We start from the raw sequence: 22,243 nt of genomic DNA, 5'->3' as shown, positions 1-22,243 counted from the left end.
GAACTGCAAGTTGCTGAAGGAGGTTCTGATAAACATTTGTATTCACCCTGCCATGTAGCTGTATAAGAGGCCCAATTCCTGCTGCAGAAAACTGGCAAGCAATTCCAGCTGCAGTGTTGAACCTATTCTACATTGAGAGTCTCCGCATTTCCTGTCTTCTTGTGCATTTGTCTTATGTGGACGACCAACCTTTTTGGAGGACTTTAATAAACTAGTGTCATTGTAAACCTGCAATATTTGAGAAATCACAGATTTATAATGACCAGCTTCTAATTTTGATCAGAATTATTTTTCAAATATCTCATTTAAGTTTTTTATACTGTGCTTCAGGATACAATTAGTTTATAAAATATGCTAAAAACAGCCCTTCTACTCCTGTTAGTATAACTTGAAATAGGACCAAGCATTGACCTTGAAATGTTGGAAATCATAGGTTGTTCTCTAATTTTGATCTCCGCTGTGTTTATATATATATATTGGCGGAGGAGGGTGATGCGGAAGAGAAAAATTGTTGTCATTATTTTTGTTTTCTTTGTGCACAAAAAGTACTCTCGTAGCTTTGTAAAATTATGCTTGAACCAATGATGTCACATGTACTATTTTGACGATGTCCTTACTACTTTTCTGGGTCTGGGAACATTTCAGTTCCATAGCTCTCTATGGAGGGTCGGAAAGCTCTCGGATTTCATCAAAAATACCTTAATTTGTCGAAGATGAACAAAAGTCTTGCAGGTTTAAAACAACATGAGGTTGATTAATTAATGACAGAATTTTCATTTTTGGGTGAACTATCCCTTTAATTGACTGAGAAATCTGAGGACTTTGGGAAGGATCAACAACTACATCATGGGATGATCGGGAAAGACAGGTGTGAGCTAATTGTAAGAGGTTTGTGGAGTTGCAAATGGCATGAAGGTAAAGGAAAGGAAATAATGGGGAAATGAGAAGGGTGTTGAATCTAGAAATGAGTTTAGCTAGATTTGAAGTCCTATTACCCTGCTGAGTGCCACATCTTGCATTATTTTGATATTAAAATGTAACTAAATAATTCAAATATGATATAATTTAATACTATATATAGAAAAAGTTATGAGTAAAGTAAAATGGCAAATCTTACCTTCATCTTGGTTGTTACTATTTGTTGGGATGTTTTGAAAGACTGCAAGAACAGGCACTCGCACAGCACAATCACAACAATTTGAGCATGCAATTCATATAAATCTATATATAATATAAAATATCTGGATATAAAATCCAGAGGTAAAAAAAGAAAAAAAAAAAAAAGAAAAGTTGAGCCAACTAAAAGGAAGCCAGCTTCAGCCGATTTTTTAGTTCTCTCAACATGTTGTTTTAAGTTTATACAAAAATAAGTTGAAGATGGTTGCCTTAAAATTTTAAGTTGGCTCAACTTTTTTTTTTTTTTTACACTACAGTGTGTGCGCTAATAAACCAATACCAAAAACACAACAGTATTTGTGAAAAAGATGAAACATCTGCATTTCATTCACATACCAAAAGCACAATTCTCATACTCATGTCCATTGGAAATAGTTTGTATTCATTTAAACCAGGGTTCCTCAAATCTTTCCCTAGAGGGCCAATCTGCTGCAGAGTTTAGCTCCAACCCTGATCAAACTCACCTACCTGTGATTTTCTAATGATCTTGAAGACTCTGATTAGCATGCTCTTTGATTAGGGTTACAGCTAAACTCTGCAGGAGTGGGCCAGATTTGAGGATGCCTGATTAAAACTGTCATTAAAATTAATATAGGCTTTAAGAATTATGAATTCTGGAATATTAGATCTGAAAATCTACAAACAAACTGGGCTTTAATTAGAGCTGGTGTGGCTGTTCCAAGGACTCTATGAACTACTGCCATTGTGCCTTTGGGTGAAAGCACTTTACCTCAGTTTGTTCCAGGAAGATTGTGAATTTTATAAATTATTACTTTTTTTGTATATTATTTACAATTATACACAAAGACATCATAAATATGGTGGTAGCTCTTTATTTTTCAGTCCTGTTACTTATGTACATACTATGTACTTATTATAGTAATTACAATAACTAGATAATAACAAGGTACTAACCCTGAACATGTAGTTACCTTATATTACTGGTTTCTTAGGTAAGTACACTGTAAGTACATGCAAGTTTACATACTGTAAAATAAAGTGTAACCAATATGGCTTTTCTGTGAGTCTGGGCCTGGTGTAAACTGGTAAATCAGTCCTAAACTTTACAGTAACAATATCTGAAAAAGTACGCTTAGAGGTATTAGTCCACTTTTTAATTGCAATACTTCTGGAATTAACAGATGGTGTTTCTGTTCATAATATGTAATTCATTCTGTCAGAAATGTAAATGTATTCCAATATGCATTCTGTGAAAATATTTTTGATTTTGCATTGAAGACAAATACTGAAAAACAACATGACCTCTACCAGAGAGTGATAAAAAAAATTAATATGAATTTTAATATAATAAAACTGCATTTTGAATTTCTATGAAAGATGAAACTGCAACAAAATGATGATATAGAAATTCAAAGGCAGGTCAACGGTCAGTTACAAGAAGTCACAAAAATGACCCGTCACACTATAACAAAATACTATAACATGCAAACAAATGGATATGAAATATATAAGTATATACATAACTAATTATACATAATTAGTTTTGATCTAAATGTTAAAGAGTAAAATGTTAAAAATGTTTTCTATGTTTTGCCATCAAGACCTAAAGGCCCTAAACTAGCCATTTTTTCTTACATTTCCATATTATACCAGTTATTCTGCTAATAAATGTGAAAATATAAATTTCCTAAACAACTCATACATGACTTCACCTCATGTATCTGTACGTAAACAATCTATTTATTCTATTTATAATAAAATATAACCAAAAATGCATATTAAGGCACATAGACCTGCTATTTAGGACCTCTGTGTGCAAAACTATTTATTAAAACATAATTTCCTGTTTGTTCCCTTAAAGAACCTTTTAGTCAATTAATAGTTTACCTTCTATTTGATTCTAAGAGTATATTTCAATTCCACTGGCAAAAAATATTCTCTTAAAAGTGTACTTGTCCAAATCAATGTGTCATAACGACACGTACATTTTGGTTCACTTTTATGATACATTCATGGCCAACCTAAGTTACTGTCCAGACCGAACGTTTCTAAATCAAACTCCAAAACAGAGTCCGGCAGACTTGATATGTCCTGGTCCAGCCAGGATGACGGGTCTGAAAAGGTGGAGAAACATGGTAAATTTAAGGGAATGATAGGAGAATCTAAAAATAAATATGATAAGACATACAGGCTATACACCCTACAACTATATAAAGCCTACTGTATCATATTTAATACGCAAACCTGTTTTACATGCCTTCTTGTCAGCTGATTGATAGTTTATACTTTAACAAGTAAAAGTCCTTTAAGTATAATTCTGAAAACAGGTCATGGTACATGAAATCTTTACTGATTATTATAAAGTAAACATAAGAATAACTATTATGTTATTGTCAGTAATAGTAAGCAACCTAGCTTTATTTGATTATCCACACATCAAAAATCATATTCAATTGAGTATCAAATATGATTTATCTGAAGAATGTTTGTTTTATTTATTTCTAAATTATCATTGTAATGTATCACATTATGTTTTCCCCCACAGTAAAAAGTACAAAGCTTTGATCATCAAACTAAGCCTTTAAACATCATCTTACTAAGACATTAATTGGATATATAGAGTGACAACTGATATTTATATGCATTTCATTTAAGTAGTCTGCTATACTGTTATAAAAATCTAATTGATTTATTCTTTTTTTCTTTATTTGTCTGTTCCACTTGAAAAACATGAACTTTTTCAGACTATTGTTTCACATGTCATGCTTTACATGGTTAAACTGGCTACTCTTACATATCTTACCAGATAAGTTGATGTTGAACATATTTTGTGTCTCTCCAGCACAGAAGCTTTGATTCTGTGCTAGCAGTTCCTTGCTTTCTGCAGCTTCACAGTTAAGATCAGACACTCTACTGCCACCTAGAGGCTCCTTTTGAAGCACTCCAAGCTGCACAGAGGATAAACATCTTTGAAGTCAGTCATAAATGCAAAGTCTCTGCACAGCATCAGACCATATGTGCAATTTAAATTGATGATTCATTAAACAAACAATGTACCTGCTGGGAAAGGGCCTTTGCCTGACTAGGGGTAAGATGTAAGCCAACATATGATTCCTGTAACAAAAAAGGTGTTTATTATCATAATTATAATCATTACGCCTAGCTTACATACTCTAATGCAAACAGGGCTCACCTTGTTCAGTTCAAAACCTTTATCCTGTAAACCTGGATTTGCTTCAGTTACTTCACTTTCATTATAATGAGAGACCTTCGATCCCTTTCCTTGAGTCTCCTGGACAGCGACCTTAGATAGTAGTTTTGGTTCTTCTGGCATCTGCATACAGTGTCTACGTTTCATTTGTGCATGTTGCAAGCCATGTGGGCCTGTTACATGATTCCAGTTTTTCTCCTGACCTGGAGAAGGGAAAGTTACAGGTTGCTTTTGGTACTGGACCTCTTGGCATGGCATCTGCCACTGGGCCGGACACTGGTACTGCTCCTCAAGTATCTGATGAGGCTGGAACTGTGTGTAGAGCTGATGCTGTTGTTGCTGCTGCTGCTGCTGCTGCTGGGAAAGCGCTTGCAGTGAGATGTGTGGTTGGGGAGTTTGGGAATGATACAGTAACTGTTGATGATATTTAGCGTGTGGTTGTGAATGATGCTGCAGGGGCCGACTGTGTTTGTGAGTGTGGTGGTGTTGTGTTTGACTCTGTGTTTGTTGATGTTGTGACTGGGGTTCATCTTGACTCCATTGTTCCATCTCTGGGATTGATTGATGCTGTGCCTCTGGCTGGAAATACTGCCGCATTGGCTGATGGGACAGTGGAGGAGCGGATCTGAGGTGCTGAGTGCAGGGATACGCTGGTGGCTTCGTCTCCTTCAGAACTTTGTTGGGGTTGAGGAGACCACCCTGTGTGAAATATTCAGTGCACATTAGAAGCTGAACAATATTAAACAAGTAATAAAATCAAAAATTAGGACCAGGAAGATGATAGTTTCTTGAAAGTTGATTCAGGGTATCTGTATGTTTGATAGAATGAAATTAATTTACGTGAAGGAAATTCACCTTTTAATGTCAATTTTAAAAATCCTATTGATGAACTGCAATGTTTAAGGCAGTTATTAACTATTAACTTTAGTCATTTAAAAAAAGCTAATATAAAATAAAAATAAAATATTACATGAACATTAAAATAAATATTAGATAAATGTTTCCTTGGTAAATAACTGAAATGAGTACTAAGTTACTAAAACTGAAATAAAACACTGAAAAGCTACTTCAAGTTTATATAAATAATTATTTACATATTTAATATTTTTTCTGCCTTGTTTTGTTGTCATGACCCATATATATATTAAATTACTTTGTACTAAAACTTTTTATGGCCTTAAATTAATAAGTGAATTTAATAAATTAAAACTTAATGTAAATAAAAATAAATTAATGATAAATAAAAAAAATATTAAAACAACAACATCTAAAATAAAATAAAAACTGTAAATAAAAAAGCTAATTCAAATATATACAGTAATTATTTATATATTTTTCTGCCTTGTGTTGTTGTGTCATGACTCATTATATATAGTAAATTACTTTGTACTAAAACTTATGACCTTAAATTAATAAGTGAATTTAAGAAATTAAAACTTAAAAATGTACGATTTTTTAAGAAACCTACAGAAACCCTGCGAGCAAACATGACAATCAGCAATGCTCATATCTTGCCTGGGATACAGAAGACATGGTTGGAGACAGTGTGGGTGAGAACTGCTTTGGATGCTGCCAGCGGGACTCTCCGCCACTGGGCACAATGAGTGGGCTGAGCTGGGCTCTCTTGCGTGATGTGGCGGCATGAGTGTGGCCTGTTACACGTGGAGAACCAGAGAGAGAAGAAGAGGAGCAGGAGCGAGTTTCAATTCCACTGCTGTGGCTGCAGCGGCTGGTAGATGATTGGACGGACTGGTTACTCAGTGAAGAGCTACTGAGGGAGGACTGCAGGGACTGGTTGCTGAGCGAGGACTGCAGGGAAGAGTTGCTAAGTGACAGACGCAAAGACGTGGAGCTGAGAGAGCTGGGCAGGGAGTGGCTGCTCAGACAGGTCTGGATGTTGGGATTGCTGAGTGAAGACTGGAGCAAAGGATTACTTAAAGATGCCTGAAGAGATGAGGACAGACCTAAAAGATAAAATTGTGTGGAAACTTTAGTATTTTTAAATTATTTGCATTGTTTTTTTTTTCTTTCAGAATGCTAAAACCAAGTTTATTTCCAAGTTTAAATTAGATTTTGAATTCCAGATTTTCAATGTAGTCTCAGACATTTGGAGTACACTGTATGATACAAAATTGGTGAATTTAAATTAAACACTAGTTTTACACGATATTTACCCCAAATCACAAATATTGGCTGATTTATCGGTCATTTACTGATCTGTAAGCACTTTGCATTAATGCAAGGGTTTTCAACATGGGGTCCAGTTATTTTATTATTATCAATATACTATTAGATGTTGTCTGTCTGTGTAGATTCATAACTTTTATAGTCCAGTGATTTTAATAATAAAAAAAAATTACGGTCACACTTTATGGTGGTGATGGCTAAGTGGATAAGACACATGCCTTTGGTGTGAGAGACCCGGGTTCGAATCCACTGTGAGACACCAATGTGTCCCTGAGCAAGACACTTAACCCCTAGTTGCTCCAGAGGCGTGCGACCTCTGACATATATAGCAATTGTAAGTCGCTTTGGATAAAAGCGTCAGCTAAATGAATAAATGTAAATGTAAACTTTAGAATAGGTAACACTTGTTAACTATTAACTACGACATTTCCCTCAATAAATTCCTAATTTGCTGCTTATTAATAGTTAGTAAGGTAGTTGTTAAGTTTAGGTATTGGGTAGGATTAGGGATGTAGAATAAGGTCATATAGAATAAGGCATTAATATGTGCTTAATTAGCACTAATACATGGCTAATATTCTAGTAATATGCATTCTAATAACCAACTAATAGATGCAACCGTAAAATAATTTATTTACTAATATTTGAAATCAAATTTTACCTCTATATTCTGTTTTTATTTTTAATTTTAGTAATTTTGTTATGTGCATTTGTCATTTTTATTAGTTTTTTTCCCCAAACATTTTTCTGTTTTAGTATTTTTAGTACTTAAACATTTGTTTCAGTCAGCTGACCAGGCGACATTTCTTATTTTCATTTCAGTTTTTTTTAAGCTTAAGGTTTTCATGTAATAATTATATTTTAATGTATTTTATTTCAACTTAATTTCAATTTACAAAAATGTTTTGGTTAACAATAACAACACTGGTCCAGGGACTGCAAGATGTCGGATAGTAAAAAAAATAAAAAATAATGATTTTAAAATTATTTTTTATTATAAACTTTTTTAATGACTGTCAAAATTAATATTAACATTTTCATCCAAATTGTTTAAAAAAATATGACATGTATCACGATTATATTATTTTAAAACTCTTCATTTTAAACTAAAATATTATTTTATAATTTGTAAATTATAAATATTTCTACACAACACCCATCTTAATACAGTAAATAATAAAGTAAATATTTTTCAATTAATATTTACATTCATTTGGCTTTAGTACAAAGAAGCTTATTTTTTCAACAGTACAAATGAAACATTATATATAAAAATACACAGCTGCTTGTATATTTAGGATGGAAAGTCCATTGAAAATTGATTATCATATTTTGGGGTCCTAGGCATCAAAAAGTGAAAACCCTCTGCGTTGATGTAATTCAAACATTGCTGGATCCTAAAACATACCTGGTAAGTTAAAGTCAGCCATAATGTCAGGGTGTGTGGAAGTGTTGCTCAATTGCTCCGCACCACTGTGGGGCTCAGAATCCTGGCCTACAGGAAGAGGAGAAGGCAGGTGGAGGCTGGAGAGGTCTGGAAGAGAGCCGCTCGTACTGAGGGCCGACGGGACAGGGAGGGATGATAACTGCTGATCGGGCAATGGAAAGTTGCTGGAGAGACAGCAAACAAATATTGTTTAAAAAAGAAAATCTGAAATAGCTTAATGACTAGGACTAAAAAGAAACTTACTGAACAACAGGTGTTTCACATCCTGATGATCCCATTGAGGATAACTACGAAAGCAGATATGAGCCTTGCGTTAAAAAAATGTTTAACAACAGTTCATCAGCGTGATATGAAGAGGCAGAATAAATACCTTCTTTAGTTTGGGAGATTGTGTCTCCTCTTGAATATTTTCTTCAATCAGTGGTGCAGGATGTGCAAACCCTTAAAGAATCAGTTTAATATAAGATAAGCATGTACTTTAAAACAAAATACCAACATTTTCATGTTATATTAATATCTGAAACAATCTTATCTTAATGTGAAGTTTAATGACTGATTTGCAGTCCATAAACTGTTTGACTGCACTTATACTAGCGCTCAAACGTTTGGAGTCGGTAAGATTTTTTTTAAACGTTTTTCAAATATGTTTATTATGCTCACCAAGGCATTTATTTGATCATAAATAGATTAAAAACAATAATATTGGGAAATAATATTACATTACTATTTTAATACATTTTAAAAAGTCATTTATTCCTATATATATATATGTAATTTTATTATAATATATTTTCAATATGTAATTAACTCCTCTATTTAATTAAAAGCAACATTGCAACAGTTAAACTCACCATGGTGTCTGGATTGAGGGTTCAGGGTTTGGACAGATTTCGGGTGGCCATGCAGCTGGGTGTTTCGCACACTGGTGTGGAGGGCTGAGTCAGAGTTGGTTCTGTGAGGATGAACAGAATAAGAAATTAGTGTGCGAAAACAGGGGAATGTGGGAATCTAAATCTTCCACAATAAAAATGTGCATCCCCAATTAGGGAGATCAGTGGGCTCAACGAATACAGCTACTGTATATGCACAAGAGCTGATCTGGAATCAGCAGTCTGAACACTCATGAGTTCTGTTTACCTATTAAGAGCTGTCAGAGGAAGACGGACCATCTGGCTCTTCTCAGTGGCAGAACAACTGGACCAGTTTCTGCTTGGACACAAGCAACACTTCATTAAAGTACTGGAACAAACAAAAGCTCAGGGAGTTACATCTGATGGTGACTTCATTGTGAAAATGACATGATTGTTTAGCACCTAAATGTAATGGGGTGATCCTGATAGATTTGAGAACACTTTATTTATAATCTTACCTTCTCCAGGTAGGGCCTCGAGGAGGAGAGAGGTGGGTAGAGAGATAGGGAGCACTATTAAACTGTAAAATGAAGTTAAGGCTTATTTTGGATTCAACCTACAAATTTCATGATTACTGTGTAAGCATTTTAAAAGTTTTTTTTTTTTTTTTTATTATTAATGATTATTACGGTTCAAAAGTTTAGGGTTAGTAAGAATTTTTTTTTTTGTAATTTCATTTACATGTTTTAAACATAGAACAGTAATATTGTGAAATATTAGAATTATTACAAATAACTGTTTTCTATTTTAATATCTTTTAAAATGTACTTTATTCCTCTTATGGAAAGCTGTATTTTCAGCAGACATTCATTTATTCTTATTTGTCACATGATCCTTCAGAAATCATTCTGATATGTCGATCTGGTGTTCAAGAAAATAATTCTTATTACTGTGAGTTGTTTTTTTTTAGGATTCTTTGATGAATATTATGTTAAAAAGAACAGGATTTATTTGAAATATAAATCTTTTGTAATATTCTAAATGTCTTTACAGATCAATTTAATGTGTCCTTGCTGAATGAAAGTATTAATTTCTTTATTTAAAAAAAAGCATACTTACCCCAAATGTTTGATCAGTAGCATACTTACTACTAAACAAATATTTCCAAAAAATATTATAATGCCGTTAAATGAAAAACATAACATGAAAAAAATATGTATGCACTACAGAAATTTGCGTGGCTTTTCCAAGCCCTGCAATTCATACATTTTTTGATTATGGTAGAATTTACCATTATTAAACATACCTGTTTGTATACAACTACTGTTGTGTCTGTTATCAGTACAATACAAGACAATTATAAAGATTAAAGTTGTAGAGTTTCAATATTCCTTCATACTACAACAAACATGAATCTGTAAGACTATCAGCCATTTTTAAAGTGGGGATACATGTCTTCTGTGCAGCCTGCCAAGAGGACTGGGCTGGGCGTCTCTGTACTCTTCATCTGCCTCTAGGAGCTGCTGGGTGAGACAACTTGGGTACTGTAAATAGAAGAAAAGCAAATCAAATTAAATTCATTCAAACAAAAGAACTTGACATAAAAAAAATGTCTTGAATTAGTTCTCTGCTCATTTCTCCTTTATTTAAAATGATAGGATAATAATGCTGAAAAACAATCAAAATTGCACACCTGGGTTTCTGTGGAGCATCTTGAAATCTGATTGACATTTGGCAGTGATCCTCCATAGTACGGGGCCAAGTCTCTGGTTTGCCGAATTCTCTCAGCCTGAACCTGAGGAGGGAATGGAAGCCCAATAATTGCAACAATAATAGCCATGCAACACTGAGTTAAACAAATCTCATCTCACTCTCTCCCAGACTGCTTAACCCTCAGGGGAACAAATGTCTGTTGCATCATAATTTAAAACAGACATTGTACCTGGGATTTACAGATCCCTCAGTCTGCAACACTAATGTCAAACAGACCCTAGATGAGTGACTGGCAAAGCTATTTATGTGCATTGACATAATCCATGTGGACCTGCTGAATCACAAGTCCATATACAGATGGTAAAATACTTCCTAGGTCCAATTTAGTCCCAACTCATTTATCATGACCTGCTGATTTTGAAAGGGTCTAAAAACGTATATGAAAGTTCATACTTTCTTATTTTCATGCAAAAAAATTTTTAAACAGCTGCTGATCGAGTTAAATGTCCAATTCAAATGTCTGTGTCCAAGCTCCATAAAACATCATAATTCATTTACAACTACCACATTTAGTACATATAATATCTCAAGGGTCTATTGTTATGCATTATGAAGATTGCGGTCTCATAAAAGTCATGATCATGTGTATACAGAGCCATGTTTTTAATAAGTAACTGATTTATTTACATTATGCAATTGCTGAGATTGAAGTAGCATTAGATCAAACAAGAAAAAGTATATGCATTTATTTAAGAATTATTATTTCTTCTTCCCCACAATTGCCTGATGTGATTGTTACTTTATTGTGATTTCAACACTTTCTGTTGGATCTTATGGACCAAGTTGATCCACACATAGTTGGTCATCCAGTTAAAATTCTGTCCAGGAATAATTTTTTTTTTTTAATTGTTATTAATACTAAAAAAAGAAGAAAAAAAAAGAAAAAGGCATGCACTTGTGACTACCTATACTCATTTGCCGGGGAAAAACGAGGTATATATGTACGAAGACAGCCGTTCCCAAACGTGTTTAATAGTTTTTTTTTTCTTAAAATTCTTATTGCTTTTTTGTTTATGAAATCGAACTTCCCTGTATCTAAAGTTGTCAGGAATCAATAAAAGAGACACTAATAAGGCAAACAACATTTGAAAGTTTAAGCACTTCCTTCCGCTGCAAACATTATAACGGAATAATCCCGGTCAAATATATGGCAACTGAGCCCGACGTGTCTTGAACTGAGTTTAGACTCACCCTGATGCAAGTAATGTCCATCATAACCTCTCGGAAAGCGGCTGTGTCTTCAGCCTGTCGCAGATTGTGCAGGGCGATTTTTTCGCTGAATTTACGCGGATTGCAGTTTCCAGGCGTCGGTCCTGCTCCGGGCCCCTGTCCGTGCCCAATTTCCCCAAGGCCCGCGCCTGACAAATGCATTATTCCGTCAAATAAGAGAAAGTAAGCGGGCTGACACGACAAGAGTTCAATAAGTGACCCAAGAAAGCAAGACTTTTGTCAACGGTGAGCAGTGCATTGTGGGTAATGCAGTCCTGAAGGCTGTAGTAAACATCGTTGCCAAGCTCATTCGTTATCTGTAAAGTGCACACGCCCAACTACAGTCGAGAAGGAAAAAAACAACTCTGGTATTTTGGGAAACGTAGTTTATGCCAATTTAACAACTACAATGCGGACAGTTTGCATTTTTCTCGCCTGACTTTGTCGCATTGAAAATAAATAAACTTTAAAACACTAGTATTGAAATACTTTCATACAGTTGCAATAATTTAAAAAAGTGTATAAATGAAAGGATAAATCAAACTTTTTATTAAGTTATTTTACAATAAAATGATAAAACATGAACAGTATAAATTATATTTATTATTTAATTTTATAATAATTCCTCCCTCAAAACACGTTTTTATTGAACAATATATAAATGTTCAAATATTGTTTTAGACACTGGGAGCCATGGAGTCAAAAAGGTTGAAAGCCACTGTCTTTGATCATTTGACGTTACATTTGATCATATTTTTTGTATAAATCTGCGGTTCACTAACGAAATATAAAAATGAAAAAATATATATATTGTAATTTTATTCATATATAATTTTCTCAGATTATTTATTCACGATTTCAAACTGCTTGAAATACTGAAATGAAATGCTGATGAAAAATAATCAATTCTCGAAGGAAGGACTACAAACGATTATTCATAAAACTACAATTCCCATGTGACCGTCGTCCAGTGACGTCTCTTTGAAAGCCTGTAGATTTACTTCCGTTACGCGGCTGCTAAGTGCTAACAGAACAGAACATGTCTGAAAAAAACATGGAGGAGAAAGTTGAGCAAGCTACAAACAGCAAAAATATATCTCTGCCTATGTCGAGGGTGCGATTAATCATGAAAAGTTCTCCCGATGTGTCCTGTATTAACCAGGACGCTCTTTTCTTGACAACAAAAGCAACGGTAATTTGACGTGTTATTAATCAATGGTCAGTTGCCAGGTTATCTGCTTTATTTAGTTGAATTACTTTAGTTGAAAACCGTTTTGGTTTTAGTCACTAGATACAACTGTGATATCAGTTAGCTTTTAGCTTAAATACACATTCCCAAAAATAATAGCAAAATGAATGTGCATCGTTCTAATAGCTCTTATTATTTATTAAAAAATATATTCACACATGTAAGAGTACAAAGGAAAGTGTATTTCTTTATCACTGACTTATGTTTTTATTAATGTGTGACATTTTCATAATTTCCTCATAGGAGCTTTTTGTCCAGCACTTGGCTCTGTCCTCATTTAAAAATGGTTTGGGTAAAGAGACAAACACACTGTCATACAGTGATCTGGCCAATGCAGCAGAGGAGACGGAAACATTTCAGTTTTTAACTGGTGAGTCCTGGCACTTTTGTGATTCAAACTAAATCAGCTGGTGTGTAAACAGTTTTGTCTCTTCTATTTTTAGATATCCTTCCTAAGAAAATCTTGGCCAGAGACTATCTGAAGTCACTGGAAGAAATGGAAAAGGATGATGACAACCTGTAGTGATGAATAGCAAGTCGGAGGAAATCACTGTAAACTGGTCTTGACCACTTCCTCACTAAAACAGTGGATAAAATCATAGTCTTACAAATCAGGACATTTCACCCAAAGAGTTGTACTTTTACACCTCTGTTGTTTTAGAGAGGTAATGTACATGTTTTACTTAATGTAGTCTGTGTTTTAGCACCCACTTCCACTATGTGGCGTGTCAAAATGTCCAATAGCTGCTGCAGATTCACAACTGAACCACTGTGAATACTGGAAACCAGGTTATATGGTGTTTTGTCATGTATAATTGGTGTTTTATTACTGCTTGACACCATGATTTGTATGTTTAGGGAAGATCCAAACATCTATACAGTCCATTCCATTCAATGTGAAACCAGATCTTGCTCATATGTCTTCAAATTGAAAATGTTTTTCTCAGGGTTTAAAATGTATCTTCGAGGTATATTTCATGACTATGCTTTAACATTTTAACTACTGAGGATAAAAATGCATTTGATTCACACTTGACTCTGGACTGCAGCTGAAGATTTATATAGTGTACTGTATAGTTTTTAAATGTCTGAATTTTGTATTTGAATAAATACTTTTGCTGATTGTGTTCACTATAAACTTTTTATTTATATATATATATATATATATATATAGCAATCAGTCAGACTCTATGGCGTGCAAAACATTTGAAAGTTAACTTGTTTTTTATTTTTTTTATTAAGCGTAATATAATTGTACCTCACATTTGTAGGGAACAGGCTATAGTCTGGGGGTATAAAAATAGATTTTATTGCCATTACCTAATATTTATCCCATTTACTTAATGGAGTGGAAAAACAAGAGGAAAATACGTACCAAAAGAGAAATACAGGGTGCTGTTGGCATGCAGTACATGGTCATACAAGACTTGTTTGTTTGATAAAATGTAATAAAACATGCATATTATTTTCCACACGTGTAGGTTGTGCTGCTCAAATGAAATTACTGGGGAAGTAGTTTGGCCAGTCGAAGCTGCATAGTGTTCAAAGACCTCTCCAGATTGGCAAGATGTTTCTCTAGAAGAGCCGATACTTGCTCCTTTTTAGCAATGGAGTCTTTCGTGTTGTCGGTTTGCTCCTTCAGACTGAGAGAGAGAGAGAGAGAATAAATTGATTCATGTGTTTGAAAATTTACTGATTTTCTGAATCTTGATTTTGAAGAAAACAATCTGTGATGCCATTTTGCAATCATCTCTGACACAGAGTGCAACAGTCAGATTCCTGGATGTAAGTTTTCTCAACAGAGAAATTGATTTTTAATGATAACTTATAAACCTTTAAAGATGGTTTATGCTATATGAAGTCATCAGCCTGCATTATTTAAACTCGTGGTGGTAAAATTACAGTAAAAATTACTTTTTGGTTTGGCTCATGGCTTAAACTTATGGAAGCCTGTTTCTGCTACTGAATAAAAATGGTTTTCTCACCTTTTATCTCACAATTCTGACTTTTTTTTCACAGAATTGCGTGATATAAACACAATTGCGAGTTAAAGTCAGAATTGCGTGATATAAACTCACAATTGCGAGTTAAAGTCAGAATTGCGTGATATAAACACAATTGCGAGTTAAAGTCAGAATTGCATGATATAAACACAATTGCGAGTTAAAGTCAGAATTGCGTGATATAAACACAATTGCGAGTTAAAGTCAGAATTGCGTGATATAAACTCACAATTGCGAGTTAAAGTCAGAATTGCGTGATATAAACTCACAATTGCGAGTTAAAGTCCAATATTGAAGGGGGGGGGGGGCTGATATGTACTCAGAATTGCGAGTTTATCACGCGATACTGTGAAACAAAGTCAGAATTTTGAGATAAAAAGCCGCAATTACCTTTTTTTTTTTTATTCAGTAACGGAAACGGGCTTCCATATAAAACTCCAACAAAGATCTTTTGAAATCCTTGGGAAAAATAATTTTGGAAACAAGGGCACTGGACAAGTGGGTATGCACTACACTCTATTTTTATTCACTCTATTTGTCACATTTCATCCTATAGTGGCAGTTGTGCGAAACTTTCAGTTTGGTCATGAAGGACACATTACTTTCCATCATGGTAAAATGAATGTATGAATATAACCACATAAAACAAATCACCACCAATACATTTAAAATATTCAAAACTGCCCGTTTTATAGAAATAGTATTTAAAGAATAACATTTTAGTGCAAAAATATTGTTCATTCTCACATTGTGTCCATAGTTTTAAGTCTAGTCGCAAAGTTCAAATATTTCAATGCACCCAAAGCTCAAATGGGTCTAAAAGTTCTGTATATGTTTGGAATTCCACGCAGCTCCCATACTATTCGCCGTCAGAAGTCAATGACTTCCGGTTAGTCGTTTGTTGGAGATAGTAAAAAGGCGACTTCATAGTAAAATTCTGCTTATGGTTTTATATCTCAGACAAACCTATCTTCCATGAAAACATTCAAAATTATTCAATTACCTTGAGAAGTTATAATGCTCTTTCCCCTCCTTCCTCTTCTCATCCAAATCCATGAACACCTTCTGCATTGTCTCAGCCGTCTGGGCCACAGCGAGATGGTCAGCCTGGACTCCCTGCATGTTCTCCCTGGCCTGTTGATCATAGGACGCACCCCCTTCCTCGAGACCACTAGATGTGGATACAGCCAGCAGTGCCGCCCTGTTCTGCAGCACGAGAAGGCGGGACTTCTCAAACTCCTCTGGGCCCGCTATATCATCCCAGCACACAGGGGAGGATGGAGGAAGCCAGAAGCGCTGAGTGCAGTTGGCCGGCCTGCCAGGCATCTCTCTGACAAACGGACTATCAGCTGGAAAGCTGTTTAGGAGTTCGTGTAATCCAGAACCCCAGTCCCGGTCCGAATCCTCCAGCTCAAGCTCCGTCACTATGCTGCCCGCTGGGTTCCAGACAAACAGCAGGAAAAGGCACCAGGACAAACAAATCCTTCTCATTCTGTCCTGGAGCAACAGCATACTGGTGATATTGGACAAACAGTAAACAGTATTGAAATAATTAAGTGTCCTTTCACTGTGTCAGCTTAGTGTGTCAAACCCATATTCCTGATTTTGTAAGCATATGATGCTGCATATAAAAAGATCTCAATACAATGCTTAAAAAATAATAAACTAGGCCTACACGTTGGGATCGGTGCCGATAGCCTTGTGGGCAGCACGCCACATATAGGCTTGGTTTCACAGACAGGGCTTAGACTAAATCAGGATTAGGCCATAGTTCAATTAGGACATTTAACTCATTTTTTAGAAATGTCCTTTTGAAAAAACATTACTGGTGTGCATCTTGAGACAAAACAAAGGCACTGATATATTTTAAGATCAGTCAGTGCAAGTTTCTTTCAGTTGAAACAGCTCAGATTTACATTTTAGTCTGGGACTAGGGTTAAGCCTGGTCTGTGAAACCGGGGGATAGTGTCATTGTCCTATATCTAAATAAAAAGGCAAAAAACTAATCTTTTTTTTTTTTTTTTACATTTTGGGGTTACACTACATTCTTAAGGTTATTGTAATATTTTTTTTCTAGCATGCTGAATTATGAGAGGGCTGCACATTTATTAAAAAACAGTATTTTCATTTGTTAGTTTATGAAACATTTTGTCTCAAATTATTTGTATATATAGAGTAGTAGTTCTCAAGTGGCCTCAGCAAACTCTCTTCAAAAGTAAATATTTTTTCAGTTTAGTTATTTTAACATGCTTAATAAAAACTGAAATAAAACACTGAAAATACAACATAAAAACCTATCAGATTGCATAGGACTGCATACAAATACTGTCTATTTCAAAAGAGAGACAAAAATGTTGAGCCACTGCTATAGAGAATATTAATGTTGTCATTTTTTATTTATTGCTCTTATTTAATATACATTATTAAAGTATGTTTATGATTATTGCATGCAGCAGGTGGTGTCAAATCTATTGGAATAATACTGCAGTACAAGTTGTTTGTCTTGATCTTGGCGTTTTAGTATTCTGACATCTGCTAACTGTGCTGTACCCGGCTTCCACCAAGAAACAGACCCAAAAGGGACCCCCACGAATAGTTATGTTTTCGATTATAGCAATAAATTGTAAAATGACGATTGTTTTTAAATGCATTCCTTCAACATTCCTCCAGTTGGTCAGACAAAGAGGTAGGTGGAACCATTACTATTATGTTAAGATGATGCTCAAACAGAGCCATTTTTATAGTGCCAGAGAATCTAAACTTTTCTGGGGAATCAGACAAAACTTGCTTAGTTGCCTCTTGCCTCTGCTGTTATGCTGAACAGTAGAAAGTAACATCGAAACAATGTGTACATTACATGCATCGTTTTACTAGGCTGTTCTCACTCACGACCGATCTAAAGGGACTGAAGGAAACCAACAAAATAAATAAATATACAAACGAAAATTCTAAAATAAACTAGTTTTTGATTTATGAATGGCATATGTATATTAACTTCTGACTTAACATTCCGTCGAATTCTGTCGCCGTTTATGAAACGTAGAAATGTTTTTTCCACTGAAAAGCTTTGAAGAAAAGTCCAATAAAAACGGCGTTTTCACTATTGAGCTTACAACTAACAAATGAAGAAAAAACATTTGACACCTTAAAATGTTAAAACTATTCAAAGTTTCTGATAAACTTACCTCACAGACTATTGTATATCAGCAGGCAGAAAAGGAGCTCGCGTGCTTTTCATAAATGAACTATTGGAAAATCTGACTCGCTCTTCACAGCTCAACTCAGAGCTGCCCACAGTTTATGTGTCTAGATAAGCAAAGAAGCGCCTTTTATTTTCATAAACATAACAAACTAAATAAACAACGGGCGTCGTACATAAAGTGTCAAGAGTGGAGTAAAACAAATCAGACGTCTGAGATGTGATTGTCCAGTTCCAGAGGTTTAATCAGCTGGAAGAGTGGACGTGTCTCAATACCTAGTGAGCTGCCTATCTAGACAGCATTTTAGACATAATTTGTGCGCGGAATAACATTCCTTCTATAACACTGTGCAGAAATGCACTAAGTTTGGAGACACGAGCATTGTAATCGTTTTAAGGAGGATTTCCCTGTCTGTGAACGTGACACTTTTTCTTTTGATGTTGAAGGGGGAAGGAGAGACGGAGTCATGGCGTTTATAAGAAAGTCTGAGGCAGTCACAATTTATTTTTTAATCGATACAAGGATTGTCCTTAAATAAACCCTAACTTTTACTTATGTGAGCTAAACTGTAAAACAAAGCTTAGTTTTGTACTGTAGTTCGAGAAGAGAGTGTAAACACCAGTTTTGGCCTCAGGCAACATTGTTTTGAGGTTTGCAAGAATCCACACAATCTGCCTTTACTTACAGATGGTTGTTTGGCGATCTAGAAAACTTTTTATTTTTTTAAAGGCCAATATGATCTCAGCAAACAGGAATGGAAAAAAAAGCAGCAGACATTAGCAGCGGCCAGCATGTCCAAAAACATTGTAGCTAGAAGTTAAAAATCTGGCATAAAACATTAAAAAACACAAGACACGGATGTCAGAGGAAATTAAGTTTATTAAATGATGCAATACACAGTCAAGCGAAAGTGAGCTATATTAAATGATATGTTTTCACATTATGTCTTAGCAGGGTTTACAGCATATCTTGGTTTGTAATTTTATTTGTTCAAAAAAAAAAAGAAAAAGAAAAAAGCTCACTTTACATTATCAAGAAACAACAACAAGGAGCTTAGCAGTGAATGCAAACACATCAATCAGAAATGAGAGAATTCATGACAGGAATGACAGCAAATTTAATTTGGCATGTTATAAAGGAGCAAACAAGGTTAAATGAAAGATAAATTGCTGATGTGAGAGGGAGGTTTGACACCACGACGCAGTGCAAGAAAGCCTTCGAATAGAAACTTTGGTCGCTTGGCTTTTCCATCACTAGCATGAATATGGTTTAAAAAAAAATAAAAAAACAAGAGTGTCCTGGAATTTCAACTGTAACTTAATTATAAAAAAAAGAAAAGAAAAAGATGATTGTCAACTTACAGAGTCCAATTTGGAAGAAACAAAAGAAAAAATAAAAAGTAATCTGTCAGTTCCAGGACACTCCTACATTCTCAGGAGGTAGTTTTATGGCAAAAACATATGGCCTGATTTGTAGAGACTTGCATGTTGTGGTTAATAGTGCATATTTTAAGGCCAGATATACTTTATGTTCCATCCATAAATGCAGTTCTAAGGCTACATTAAGACACAGGTGAGGGGATTGAGGACGAGAGGCAATAGCAGATACAGCCCTTAATGGCAATACCTGAGTCAACTGTAACTTTTGACTGCAAGGCGTCACTACATATCTAATAGACATGATCAACTAAGCAATGCTCAAGCTAGAGACTCGGTAATATTGTATCATGTCAGTGAATATGACCAAGAATCTGTCGGAATTGCATTCGATGTGCATCGCTGCTAACCTTTTAAATAGCAGCTCTAGTCAATCGCATAATTCAGAAGGTGCTTGCACAGCTTGTGGGCATCAAACCTCCCTATAGGGGAAATTGTTTGAAATGAGGTTCACAAAAGAACAATAAATGAAGTTTATGCAGCATTTATCAGGCTTATGAGGTACTTCACATCTATACACTATTTTTTTCGAAAAGACCAACAAGTCATATGGTTCCTTAGAATTCCTATTGTAGCAGAAAATACCTCGTCTTAAATAGTCTTAGTCTGTGTGCCCAATTACAACAGGGCATCCTTTAAAACTGCTTAGAAAGTGCAAAATACAAATACTGATCATTCTATGCAGCATTCACTCAAGGTTGCATGATAAATGTACAAATTATTCAATGTGGCGCTGAGTATCAAATTAAAAGGTTAGTCCCTCGATCAGGGGTGGGAGAGATTTTAAAAAGGCACGCATACGACAAAAAAAAAAAAAAAAAAAACGCTGGACGTTTTTAAGCTCGTTGATGCAAAACAAGAATCTGAATGATTTCCATACAACCTCTTTGTACCTTAATATTGATCTCTCAAGAAACTCAAATGCCAGTGTATTAGGATGTTAAACGCATCCTTAATCAGAGTCGGAGACACATCAAATCAAAATTGAATTCCCTTCATAAAATGTAGCAAGGTAAAAACACGTCAATTGCAATGAATAGCACTCTGAAGTCTCACATGACAATGTTTAAATACAAATAGCTTAATCGCAGACTCGTCGTTGAACTTTCATCAAACGGATCAGGGTCTAATGAGTGCGAAACATCTTTATTGCAATACTGGATATAAATCAAGTAGAAGAATCAAGTAGAGTGCAAGCACTCCAAAGACAGTAAAGCTCAACGATTGCCATTTGACACAGGTTGACAAGCTGCTTCATAAGAAAATGTTGTCAGTTTTCCCCGAACATACATTAAACACAGGGCAGTGGTCATTGGACGTTTCTTGTCATGTTATCCATAATATGGCACAATGCTAGTGACGGACATGGAGATGACACTGCCACATCAACTCAACTCAGTCAAGATCCAGAAAACAACAACAACTTAGCCACCATGTTTTGGCAATTATCTTGGCCTGAATTCTGATTTGTTCTCTATAGATACAACCAGAGGATCTGAGAACAGCTCCACTCAAAAGATTTTAATGTACCTCTAAAAGCTGATGAGTATTTATCACTACATTTTAAAAAGGGAAACTTTCGAATCAAATTTATTTTGGTCCACTGCAATTTTGTTACATGCTGAAATGTCCCTCATGTTGATCCATCATACAAATTTTTAGAATCACTTGAAAAAAAAAAAAAAAAAGAAGACTGAAAGAAAACTAAACACTTAACACACAGTATCGGCTTGTGTTGTTTGGTCACAATTATTGTTCTTTGTCATGAGCACATATACATATATGTATAAGGGATATTTTAATGTTAGCACCTGACACTATTGAGGTAGTTTTCAAAGTTGGTTTGAAAAAGCTAGGTCATGATGAAGCTCTCAATTATTCCAATAAATCAGTCTCAAGACCCCATTTTCATCTTACATGCATGCTCATATTTGAATAAATAACATGTTAGCATTTAATGAACTAACGGAACTGTGCTCTTTAACTGGACACTTTGCAATATTTTTATCCCTCACAACAAGCTTCAATTTTGGTCATTTTAGACTAGTTTTAAAACTAGTTTAGGACTTGGGGGGGGGGGGGGGGGGGGGATGAATGGCAGCTGAATGGCAACTTAACTGTAACTAAACTAGAGTAGAGGTTTAGTTTGTGCACACAATGAACTGAGGCTCAGCAAGTACCACTGTCATGATTACGGGACCACCACAGACTGTTTGCTGGTAAAAGCAAAAGGGCTTCAATGAAAGTAAATTTGGCTTATTGGGTTGATACATGAACATGGGTGTTATAGCTCAAAAACCCTTTGGATGAAACTTGAGTTGGAAATTCCGGCAAACATACAAGTAGTACATGGCAAAAAACACAAAACACCAAAACATTGCCTTATGTACACTTTTTACAGTACAGAACCACAAACGTCAGCAATACAAGGATTTTTGTGCCAGTGTGTAATCTGAATAAACTGCCCATCTGTTAATTTAGTACATCACAACCATGAATGGTGAGATATAGTTCATGATAAAAGCCAAACGATTCAATGC

At 35.0% G+C, this 22,243-nt stretch overlaps 3 protein-coding genes across 4 annotated transcripts; 1 reads left to right on the top strand and 2 right to left on the bottom strand.

The window, feature by feature from the left end:
* Positions 1-1,994: 1,994 nt before the first annotated feature.
* On the bottom strand, positions 1,995-12,161 carry LOC306847715 (CREB-regulated transcription coactivator 2-like). Its single transcript, XM_079381837.1, has 14 exons — positions 11,798-12,161; positions 10,527-10,628; positions 10,285-10,377; positions 9,352-9,413; positions 9,120-9,188; positions 8,834-8,934; positions 8,353-8,423; positions 8,226-8,269; positions 7,944-8,146; positions 5,864-6,312; positions 4,331-5,047; positions 4,195-4,251; positions 3,941-4,085; positions 1,995-3,251 (listed from the first exon to the last, which is right to left on the bottom strand). Exons 1-14 carry the CDS (start codon positions 11,975-11,977, stop codon positions 3,148-3,150), a joined length of 2,397 nt encoding a protein of 798 aa, XP_079237963.1. The 5' UTR covers positions 11,978-12,161; the 3' UTR covers positions 1,995-3,147.
* A 632-nt stretch (positions 12,162-12,793) lies between these two features.
* LOC306847718 (chromatin accessibility complex protein 1-like) lies at positions 12,794-14,199 on the top strand. Its single transcript, XM_079381840.1, has 3 exons — positions 12,794-13,007; positions 13,308-13,434; positions 13,508-14,199. Exons 1-3 carry the CDS (start codon positions 12,855-12,857, stop codon positions 13,585-13,587), a joined length of 360 nt encoding a protein of 119 aa, XP_079237966.1. The 5' UTR covers positions 12,794-12,854; the 3' UTR covers positions 13,588-14,199.
* A 67-nt stretch (positions 14,200-14,266) lies between these two features.
* Positions 14,267-18,547, bottom strand: LOC306847102 (uncharacterized protein). 2 transcript variants are annotated; one of them, XM_079380879.1, is made up of 3 exons: positions 18,253-18,530; positions 16,071-16,564; positions 14,267-14,707 (listed from the first exon to the last, which is right to left on the bottom strand). In XM_079380879.1, the coding sequence occupies exons 2-3, from the start codon at positions 16,556-16,558 to the stop codon at positions 14,566-14,568; spliced, it is 630 nt and encodes a 209-aa protein (XP_079237005.1). In that variant the 5' UTR covers positions 16,559-16,564; positions 18,253-18,530; the 3' UTR covers positions 14,267-14,565. The 2 variants fall into 2 exon arrangements, with proteins under 2 accessions (XP_079237005.1, XP_079237004.1); XM_079380878.1 differs by having other exon boundaries at positions 14,273-14,707; positions 16,071-16,580; positions 18,253-18,547.
* Positions 18,548-22,243: the final 3,696 nt, after the last annotated feature.

Source organism: Barbus barbus (assembly GCF_936440315.1).
Source record: "Barbus barbus genome assembly, chromosome: 27".
In the NCBI taxonomy this organism is placed as follows: Eukaryota; Metazoa; Chordata; class Actinopteri; order Cypriniformes; family Cyprinidae; genus Barbus; species Barbus barbus.
This window is presented reverse-complemented; position numbering and strand designations above follow the sequence as displayed.

Bases quoted from the DNA above. Each gene is read 5' to 3' on its own strand.
- LOC306847715 (XM_079381837.1), bottom strand. From the start codon at position 11,977: ATGCATTTGTCAGGCGCGGGCCTTGGGGAAATTGGGCACGGACAGGGG. The intron at 6,313-7,943 runs GTATGTTTTAGG...TTTATCTTTTAG, and splicing joins GGCTGACTTTAACTTACCAG to GTCTGTCCTCATCTCTTCAG. The intron at 5,048-5,863 runs GCAAGATATGAG...TATTTCACACAG, and splicing joins CCATGTCTTCTGTATCCCAG to GGTGGTCTCCTCAACCCCAA.
- LOC306847718 (XM_079381840.1), top strand. From the start codon at position 12,855: ATGTCTGAAAAAAACATGGAGGAGAAAGTTGAGCAAGCTACAAACAGC. The intron at 13,008-13,307 runs GTAATTTGACGT...ATTTCCTCATAG, and splicing joins TCTTGACAACAAAAGCAACG to GAGCTTTTTGTCCAGCACTT. The intron at 13,435-13,507 runs GTGAGTCCTGGC...TTCTATTTTTAG, and splicing joins AACATTTCAGTTTTTAACTG to ATATCCTTCCTAAGAAAATC.
- LOC306847102 (XM_079380878.1), bottom strand. From the start codon at position 16,579: ATGCTGTTGCTCCAGGACAGAATGAGAAGGATTTGTTTGTCCTGGTGC. The intron at 14,708-16,070 runs GTAATTGAATAA...TCTCTCTCTCAG, and splicing joins GAGCATTATAACTTCTCAAG to TCTGAAGGAGCAAACCGACA.